General features: G+C 48.4%; 1 protein-coding gene across 5 annotated transcripts in view; it reads right to left on the bottom strand.

The window, feature by feature from the left end:
- The window catches only part of LOC101992358 (zinc finger protein 175), a 13,711-nt gene extending 5,235 nt beyond the window's left edge, over positions 1-8,476 (bottom strand). For 2 of the 5 annotated variants that reach the window (XM_026789051.1, XM_005366903.3), the window contains exons 1-4: positions 8,363-8,476; positions 4,816-5,032; positions 3,770-3,896; positions 3,467-3,616 (exon numbers count right to left, since the gene is read on the bottom strand). In XM_026789051.1, the coding sequence (XP_026644852.1) occupies positions 3,467-3,616; positions 3,770-3,896; positions 4,816-4,887 (349 nt within the window). In that variant the 5' untranslated portion in view covers positions 4,888-5,032; positions 8,363-8,476. Of the gene's footprint in view, positions 1-3,466; positions 3,617-3,769; positions 3,897-4,815; positions 5,033-5,398; positions 5,535-7,145; positions 7,269-8,362 lie in introns of those variants that run through there. The other 3 variants (XM_026789048.1, XM_026789049.1, XM_026789050.1) reach the window with 3 other exon arrangements.
- Between the last annotated feature and the right edge of the window lie 1,673 nt (positions 8,477-10,149).

Consider the following 10,149-nt stretch of genomic DNA (forward strand, 5'->3'; position numbering starts at 1 on the left):
TGTGTGTGCATGCGTGGAGGCAGAAGCAGACTGCATGTGTGTGCGTGTCTCCTGTGTGACTGTGTGTGCACGCGTGGAGGCAGAAGCAGACTGCACGTGTGCTATCTGTGCTCACCTTTGCATTGCGTGTAGAAGCTGGAGATCAACTTTAAATCTCTCTCTAGTGCTCTCATTTCTTTATTTGTTTATTTTTTGAGGCAGGGTGTCTCGTTGAATCGAGAGCTCACTATTTCAGCTGGACTGGCTATCAAGTCCCTGATATCCCACTACCGGTGCTAGAGTAACAGACACACAGGCTTTTATATGGCAGCTAGGAACCCAAACTCAGGTCCTTACCATCGCATGGCAATAATGTTACTCAGTGATTCATCTCACTAGCTACAACCACCAGATTTCCTTTAGACATGCTCAGTGAACTTGGAAGACACTATTTTGGCTAGACTGGCTGGTAGACCTAGAAAATGACTACTGTCCTCCCATTCCCAGGCCTTCGTGTGGGGGCGACAAATTCTTAAAGACAAACTTTACACACTGCCGTCCTCACTTTTCCTTTTGATACTATATGGTCAGCCCTTCAGCATCCATCTGGAATATTACAAACTCTGTAGCACAGGGATTCTTTAAAGTTTCGCCATAAATTGCCAATATTGGGCTGAAAAGATGGCTTAGCAGTTAAGAGCACTTGCTGCTCTTGCAGAAGATCTGAGTTTGGTTCCCAGCACCCACAGGACCACTCACAAGCATCTGTAACTCCAGTTCCAAGGGATTCAGCACTCTCTTATGGCTCTGCAAGCACCAGGCCACACACATGGTACACAGGCAAAGCACTCATACATAGAAAATAAAAATAAATACCCCTTTAAAATATATTTTAATTCTCCACTGTATCCCAACAACCTCAACATAAAACAGTCGATTACTCCTGACTTTGAGCACCTCTCACTCAGCAGTTCTCACGTGGGCTCTCCTGGGGGAGAGGTCGAACAACATTCCACAGGGGTCATACGTCAGATAGCCTATGTATCAGATGTCTCATTATGATTCATAACGTAGCAAAATTACAGTTATGAAGTAGTAACATAAACAATTTCCTGGTTGGGGTCACCATGACATGAGGAACTGCATTAAAGGGTCACAGCAGTAGGAAGGTTGGGAACCACTGCTTTAACTCAACTAGGTTGCTTTGTCTGGTTCTTTATTCCAATTCAAAATTACTTCATGAATAAGCAGCACAGGTGCCCTCAAAATCAACTCCCATGTCATCTCAGATTTGGGGTGACCCCAAGAGCAGCTATTCTCTGCGTCCCCATGCTCATGGCTGCATTTCAAGCAGCCTCCCTTCCACATTCAGGACAAAGGCTCTAAGGATATCGTCCTGGTTCTCAAGCTGTTGTCCACAGCGTCCACTACAGCCTGCTTCCTTCCGTTTACTTTAGCAGACACTGGAAAATCTTCTAAATTAGGAGAAACGGTATCTTCTGCTTAGTTTTGGAAATTCAAGACATAGTTTTTTTTTTTTTTTAATTTGCTAAACTGCTGCCCACAAGGCTTATTTCTGACACAACAACAAAACAAAAATGGAGATGACAAGCCAATCAACAGATTATATGCAATGGGGAACACCAGCAGAGCAGACATTAACAGAGACCTGTCTATGCCTGGCCAGCAGAGCGGACATTAACAGAGACCTGTCTATGCCTGGCTCAGAGCGCAAGTGAGGAAAACACTCGGGGTCATTTGCAAACTGGAAACACACGGCCACTGAAAGAGCTGGTGCAGTCTACATCATACGAAATAATTGGATATTTGTGTCTAATCTATTAGGAAGAAGAGAAAGAAAACAGAAACGTTCGCTATAAGAGAAACTGGCAATAGAATGTTAACTGAAAGTGAAATCCAAAATCTCAACAGGACAAAAAGTCTAAATAAGGAAACAGGGAATTAGTTTGTACTGATCTCAGCAGAATTAAAAGGTCATGTAAACTGTGTAATAGAAAGTAAAAATGAGCAGGAGCTGTGAAGTAATAAACTCAAGGACAAGAGCCCAGAAACGGAAATTCCACTTTCTAACGTGGATGAGGATGACCCCAGTTTCCCAGGTTTCAAAACTAAGGAAGGGGTCATTCACAGGACCAGTCCTCTAAACAGGTAGACATGGCAGGAGGCTCGCCACACACAGAGGCCACAGAGAAATCACAAGTCAACGTGTCCTGTGATAAAAACACTCGACAACCGGCAACGTAAGGGAAGAAAGACTCACCTTACCATTTCAGGTTACAGCCCACCATTTCAGTGACTTCAAGGTTGCGGGAAGCCGAGGAAACGGGTCATATGACAGAAGAGAAAGACCGAACACAGGCATAGCTATTACTCAGCTCACTGTCTGTACTGTACATTCTATGACCCAGTTCCAGGAATGGTGCTGCCCACAGAGCTGGGTATTCCCACATCAAATAACGGAATTCCCCAGAGACAAGGCCACAGGCCAACCTAGACAACTCCTCATCAAGACTCTTTCCAGATGATTCTATGTTGTATCAACTTGACAAAAACAGCCACAGGAGGACTAAGAGGTCAGAATGGCTTAGAAGGTAATTCCTATAAGAAGTATGGCCAGGCCCACAAGACGGCTGAGTGGGGAAAGGTGCTTGCTGTCAATCAAGCCTGATCCCTAGGAGAGAAGTGACTCCCTGCGAATTGTCCTCAGACCTCTACAGGGGTGAGTGGCATGTGCACGTCCAGGAACATAAACATATAATAGTAAGAAATGATTACATGGGGACATATGAAATAGAATTACCATGGTGCCACAGTTAGGAGGATACCCAAGAAGATCCAGGATGGAAAAAGACAGTAAGGAAGGGATAAACAGTGTAAGAGAATTAGGAGTTTTACCACACAATGATAAAACTCACAAAAAAATAATATATACACAGCAATGCCTTTCCATAACAGATATAATGAGATACTCTAAATTAATTATGAAAAGCTATCACAGGAGGGCCTGGAGAGACGGCTCAGGGGTTCCGAGTGCTTGCTGCTCTTCCAGAGGACCCGAGTTCAGCTCCCCGCACCTTCATGGTGCTCATAGCCACCTGGACTCCAGCACTCTTTGGCCTTTTCTAACACACACACACACACACTCAAAATTTAAAAACTAAAACAAGGAACATTTATTTCACTCATCATACAAGCAATATATTAACCACGCTGATAACATCAACTGTCGACAACTAGGGTGCACAAACAGAAATCCACGTGTGATTTGTTTCATGCTCTCCAAACACGGACTGTGAATTTGTACAGACTATTAGAATGCAAATATCCAGTAAGCACCTTTCTGCCCCTGCAAATGCTCGTAAGAAAATGTACAGTGTTTCTATGAAACCCTAGGTGACCGACCCTACGAGGGGATGAGTAAGGCTGATGACACCTCTCACCTGTCTATCAGGTGACAGTCACTCACCTTGACACAGACACCTCTGATGTGGGAAATCAGCGTTCTTCATCCTGAGGATGGCCTCCGGCCTGGGATACCCTGTGAGTTGCAAGGCTACTGGATCTGTTGCATCTTCGTAGGTCTTAGAGGGTATGCAATGGACTCTGTACTGGTTAACTGTAAAAGTCAACATTAAATAACACATAAAAAGGTGCTCAAGAGTGAAGCAAGGACAAAACAGAAATCATCACAGGTTTCTGATATTCCACCAAGTTTTACACAGAGAAAAATATGAGGCCCGCCCTGGATCCCCAGCTCAGCTGTGCTCACCCACTGCCAAGAGGTGGCTGTAGATCTCCAGCATCACGTCCTGGTACAGGCACCGCTGGGCGGAGTCCAGATGCTGCCACTCCTCCCGGCTGAAGTCCACAGTCACATCCTCAAAGGACACCAGTCTCTACACAACAGAAAGACACAGTAAGTAGCCATGAGTCTTTAATATTTCCGCTCCCCAGGAAGTACCATTAAACTCTCCACCAAAAACAGATTTCATTTTTATGTTCAGGCCTAAAGACGGTATATAAAAATACCCTGCCATGCATTGTATACTACATCTCATCCAACCCCACAGAGGATAGACTTTCTCCACCAAATATAAGCAGGATGACAGCTATTAAGCCATGTTATGCTTGTCTAGAGTTGTGTAGGGCTCCTGGGGCTCACTGCTACAGTATGAGCTTCTACTCTTGGGAAGACTGGGATTAGCAAAACAACAAATGTAAGGACTCAGGGAGGGCTAAAATGGGGCGTTTACAAAGGTGCACAGAGAAACTGGTGGGAGAGCAGATTCAGCAGTGACTGCCATGCTCTGTAGAGCACACAGCTTAAACTGGAAATCAGAGGCTTGCGGTAGAACAGGGTGAAAGTGGAGCGGTAGGAAGACCCACGCGAATTTGGGGAGCAACAGTGGGCTCTGGCGAGGTCTACACGCATCCAAACCCATCGCTGGACACAACTGGGCAGGGGTGATTTGGAGGTCCAGCTTCACAAACCACCCGGCAGCCACTCACCTGCGATACCATGATTAAGCCAAAGCTAGACTTGGAGGTACCTACTTCTTTGTCCTGCCAGTCCCCTCCATCTGGGTTGACTAGAAACAGGACTCCCCAGGAGGTCATGGACGAGCAGACAAACCTGAACCCGAGAAGCAGCACACCGGGCGTGTCACAAAATAATGAGGAAATGCTAGGGTTTCCATGCTCTGGGCTTCACTCTCAGCTGGAGACTCAGGGTCACCTCAGAAACGGAGCTCACCTCTGGTCTGCCAATGTCTACCCCCAGTTCTGGAGGACAGAACCTGGGGCGCCTCTCCTCACCTCACACAATCCATACTGCTCATCTGCTTCCAGTCTCTGGGGCTTCTGGCAGAAACCCCCGTCAGTAGACATGTCCTCTGTGCTGTCTCCTCTGGGTCTCGGATTGCCTCAGGATTCGGGTGAGCATGTGGAGCCTCTGAGTAGAGCTGACGTGCAGAACTCAGCTGTGCTGTGCTGGAAAATCAGCAGCGCGAATGACTTGGCACGACCCAGGGAGCTACAAAGACAAAGTCCTGGAAGTCAGTGACTGTGGGTCACTCAAACAACATCTGCCCTGTCCAACAGGGATCATATAGACACTGCAGAGTAGTGAAAGCCCGACTCTTTGTTTTCCCTTTTCTTTCCTTTTTTTTTTTTTTTTTTGAGCAGGGTTTCTCTGTGTAACCCTGACTACCCAACAGTTCACTCTGTAGACCAGGCTGGCCTCGGCAGAGATTCACCTGCCTCTACCTCCTGAGTGCTGGGGTTAAGGGCATCCACCACCACGCCTAGCCTAACTTTTAACTTTATGAAGATCCAGGAAACAAACAAAAGACAATGTTTTTGAACTCTGATTACAAAGAATTCAGTGCAGGTTTCCCACCCTTTAGTGTGAGAAGAGAAGACAGTAAGCGATGTGAGCTTTCCAAAGAAAGGTGCAGTGTTCATAGGATTTGGGAATCAAGTCCTTAGCACCTGCCTGGCAGTGAAGAAAATACAGGCAAAATAAGACTCTTTCTGCTTAACGGCATTCTGTCCTACTTCCAACATGTCATTTAGTTTAAGCTGCTGTGCTCTGCAGCTCCTTTATTTGTCCTGCCCGACATTTTCTTTGTGTGTACCTATAAAAATGTTCTTTTTAGCCCATACTCATTCTTTAAGCATGCTGTTTTACATGTCTGAACCAAGTTGATTCCCAGCACCCACATCAGGGGCTCAGACCACCTGTAACTCAAGCAAGGGCTTCCACATACATCCGTACCCATGGGCACAGTCCCCAAACAGGCACACATCATGCTATTAAAAGTTGAAAATAATTGACTAAAAATCAACAAGTGTCAACTCAGTTGTTTTTAATGTTTGCTCAGTACTCTCAACTGTAGTCTCTCGGATGGCTCACACCGTTCCTAGAAGAAGGACAATCACAGGGACACAGCAAGGAAAGCTTGCGAGAAGAACAAAGACCTTGGCCCTGGAGTCCGACCTGCTCTTTGTGCGGTCAAAGATGGGAAACTTCAGACACTCCTTAAGCCCAATGTGTTTTCAAAAGGCGTCCAGGCAAAGACAGGGCCTTAAGTTTCACTTGCTCAGGGCCAGAGGACATACTCTGAAAGACACCTAGTAAGAAAGTAAATCTGATGGTTCATCTTCAAAATCAAAGTACCCTGAATCAACTTAGCTTCAGCTACACATGGACAAAATCATTAGACCCCTGCTAGTGTCTGCTACCTAACCTCCTCAAAAAACAAAACAAACCCCAAACCCCTAGATATTCAGAGTAGAAAAGACTAACAGCAACCTGCACTCACACCGAGGTGGTATGTTTACCAGCAAAAAATAACCAGGGCGTGGCATCTGGAGATGAGCAGAATGAAAGTGGCAGTGGGAGGGGTAAGATTTCCCACAACTGTGTCCTCCTGATGATTACTTAGCCAATTGGGCACTTCAATTTACATGACACTTCTGTAAACCACACTCGGAGGCAGAAGTAGGAGAATCACCGCCAAGTTTGAGGCCCGTCTGGTGGCTTAGACTTCTTAGGCTTCTGCTTGGCTGTCTCTCCCCAACCTACACCTGCCTCACTCCATTTTGAAGGCAAGGGCTGTGTTGTTAAAAATAGGTTCTGTCTGTTTCCAGGAACCTGACCTGCCCCAACCCATGAACTTGACTTGGTTTTGGTAACAGGCAGCCCCAGAACCCTCCCTGATCACTTGTGACCACTCGGTGAGGGCTACTGTTTGAGATTTTTCTCTACTTCCTCACTAATCCACTGTTTTAGGTAAATCTGCTTTGCAAGGCAGGCTGTGGTGGTGCACACCTTTAATCCCAGCACTGCAGAGGCAGAGGAAGGCGGCTCCCTGTGAGTTCATCTATGTGGTCTACAGTTTTCCAGGACAGCTATGGCTACACAGAGTACCTCTGCCTTGAAACAAACAAAGATGAAATGAAATAAACCTGCTTTACAACCACTCACAATTTTACACCTTAAAAGGCCCGAGGAATGGACTCGGAGCCGCTCTCCCTAACCCGACTTAGCAGGCAGGCACGGTCAGTTTTTGGGTGCACGCCAATAAAAATCGAGCTTGCTTCAAATTTGGCTCAAAATTGTAGGAGTGGTGTTACATTCTCACCTGGTGGGATCGACACATCCCCCTTCAGGGTTGAAGGCTCAAAGATTTTTCTAAATGCATTGGTCTTCTTCAATTCCAGAAACTGTAAAGCCCCTGAGAACAGACCACCCCCAGAGGAGGACAATTAGGCACCAGGATGAGGCTTCACAGTAGAAATAAACACCAAGGAGGAAAAAGATGGGCCTAGCACAAGGACCAGATTAACTTTCTGCGGGACCACATACACCATGACCAGGACTTCTTAATCATCTAAGTACACATGCAGCATCTAAAGGAGGATGTGGGCTAAGAGGCCCCCCTGCTACGATAAGCAGCCTCCGTCTTCAGGGATCCCACTGGTACCACCACCTCCGAAGGGTAAAAGCCAGGAGCCATCACACCCTGCCAGATAACTTTATTAGGCGAACCTCTTGACCAGCTGTCCCAAACCTCTGTCACAACGACTGACTGGGGTCGCTGGGTTCTTTACCACTTCTGCCCCTTGTGGCTGATTTGAAGAAACTTTCCCTCTTCTCTCTGCTTTTCACCAATAGGGGCACCAGACCATGGTCAACTTGTTGGGACTGCAGGGGGCCAAGCACTTAGCCTAACCCCTATTTACAGCACCACGCTGCTCAACTGCTGCTCACAGATCGTAGCCAAGTCCACGGGGTCCCTAAGGCAGGCTAGCACACACCTTCAAGAGCCCCAATATTCAAACTGGTCACAGGAACTAGTACGTTTTAATTTTTTTCTTTCTCAGCACCTCCCTATGGGAAATGTAATGGGGTTAGAGAAATGGCCCGAAGCCCTGGTCCCCAGCACCTGCACCCAGTTCCGCTCCCAAGAGCCCGCAGCTACGACCTCGCGCAGACTGCCCCATCCCTTCTTTCAATTCTGACACGGCGTAGGCTTGGGCAGGCCGAGGATACTGCGGCCCGGGTGTAGGGTGTAAAGTGTGAATAAACTCATTTTCCATCTTTTTCTCCTCTCGCAGGCAGACTCAAGCCTCAAGTCACGGCCAAGCAAACACTCGCAGTCCAGAAGGCGACGCCGTCGCCCTCACAGACACACACCAGCCCCAGGCTCCATCGCTGCCCTCAGCAATCCTGCTCTGCCTACTCCCACAGGACGCCCAGCACAACACGGCATCCCCCTGCAGCCTCCGCAGCCGTCTCCGGGCACAGACCAGTGCTCGGCAGGCAAATCAGCGTCCTCCCTGCCCCGCAGGCACTCACCTCAGTGCACCGCACAGAGAGCTGTGCGCACGGCCAGCCGGGCCGCGACTTCCGCCCGTCCCCAGGGTCGGAATCCAAACTCCCACGGCGTCCCGGTAACGATAACAACAGCAACACCGAACCACGTGAAGAACTAAGCGGAAGTAGTGCTCCAGAACGCCTCTGGCCACACCTCAGCCTGCCCCCGCCCCAGCGGAAGTCGGTATTGCGCACGGCCACTGCGGCTTGTAAAGTTACCGGAGTTGTCTTGCGCGTGCCCAGCACCACTCGGGAGGCTATGCTTTGCTGATAGTCATGGTGGTCTATATTCCGGTTCCTTTCCCCCCCAAGACATTGTCATGGCCACGTCCGTATTCCAGTTAGACGGAAGTCACCATCAGAGTGCTCATTTCCGTACATGCATGGGTCATGTGGAATGCCACAGACGAAAAGTCTGAAGCTGCCTCACATCGTCAGGGGATTATTCTCTGCGTGGATGTACACGTGTCTTAAGAGACTGATGTTTCATAGTCCTAAACTTTCTCTGTATTTTCAGACGAACTTAGGGCGCTTTTTTTTCTTCTGATTTTCTAAAATTTGAAAACTAGAAAGGGTTATTGCCATGGAGGCGGGAAGCGAAGCCATGGGAATCATTAAAGGTCTGAAATGAACCTTTCTGTACACCGTCCCGGGGTTATGTTATGATTCCCTGAGGAAAAACGTGTATCCTCACTTAAGAGTTTAAAACCAAGACAAACAAAAATTAGTGCAGAAACGTAACAATGTAGAACAGGCCGGCGAGCAGAAAATGCGGAGAGGTCAGTCAGATAGTGAAAACACCCGAACAACAGAACTGTGAGAATAAACTGACAGGTGGTGAAAGTCTCTCCTGGGCTAAGCCACTCTTGAAGGGGGACGACGAGGACACCGCACAGCAGGGGCTTCCTCCCAGATCCCGGAACAGGCGCAAACCGCACCCAAACACCTCTTTTCACAGAGAGATTCTTTATTAAACAAGGAAGAAAAGCTAAAGTGGCTCCCGCCTGACTCTGGCAGCAACAGCAGCAAATGACCTGGCAGGTGTAAGAAAAGAGCAGAGGGAGGTCTGCCTTAGAAAAGGCTTTGGTGTGGCGGTGAGGACCAGGGAGGAGGGGAAGGGAGCAAGGGAAATGGGAGGGGGTATTTGTTCTGTCTGGGTGGGGGTGGGACAAAGGACTGTCTCTGGTTAGAGAGAACAGATGTGGCAAGTGGGCAAATGGCGGTTTACAAAAGTAAAGGGGGGCCTCATTGTGTTATTTACCTCGACTCTTAGCTGTCGGGAACGGTAACCGGACCCGGTGTCTGCTCTGTCACCCTCGCCTTCTAACCCGTAGCTACCATGGTGAGTGCATCTCCATCCACGTCGGTCAGGCTAGTGTCCAGATCCGCAATGCCTGCTGGGAACTCTACTGCCTGGAACATGGTATCCGGCCTGACGGCCAGATGCCAAGTGACAAGACCATTGGGGTAGGAGACGACTCCTTCCACACCTTCAGTGAGACAGGCGCTGGCAAGCACGTGCCCCGGGCAGTGTTCGTAGACCTGGAGTGTTGTTCTTTTGGAAAACTACAACTCCCAGAATCCCCCTGGACTATGGTTGCCTGTGCGCACACCTGCGCGCAGGTGTGAGATATTCTTCCCAGATTGCCTTGGGCCCCCCGTTAAAAGGCAGGGGCCACACGAGGCCGCCCCCCTCGTCCTGCCTTTTCCTTGTGTGTTCCACACCCTTCGCCCTTTTGTGTTTCCCTCCCCCATTAAAGTGAACCCAC

Source organism: Microtus ochrogaster, unplaced genomic scaffold (assembly GCF_000317375.1).
Source record: "Microtus ochrogaster isolate Prairie Vole_2 unplaced genomic scaffold, MicOch1.0 UNK14, whole genome shotgun sequence".
Lineage (NCBI taxonomy): Eukaryota > Metazoa > Chordata > Mammalia > Rodentia > Cricetidae > Microtus > Microtus ochrogaster.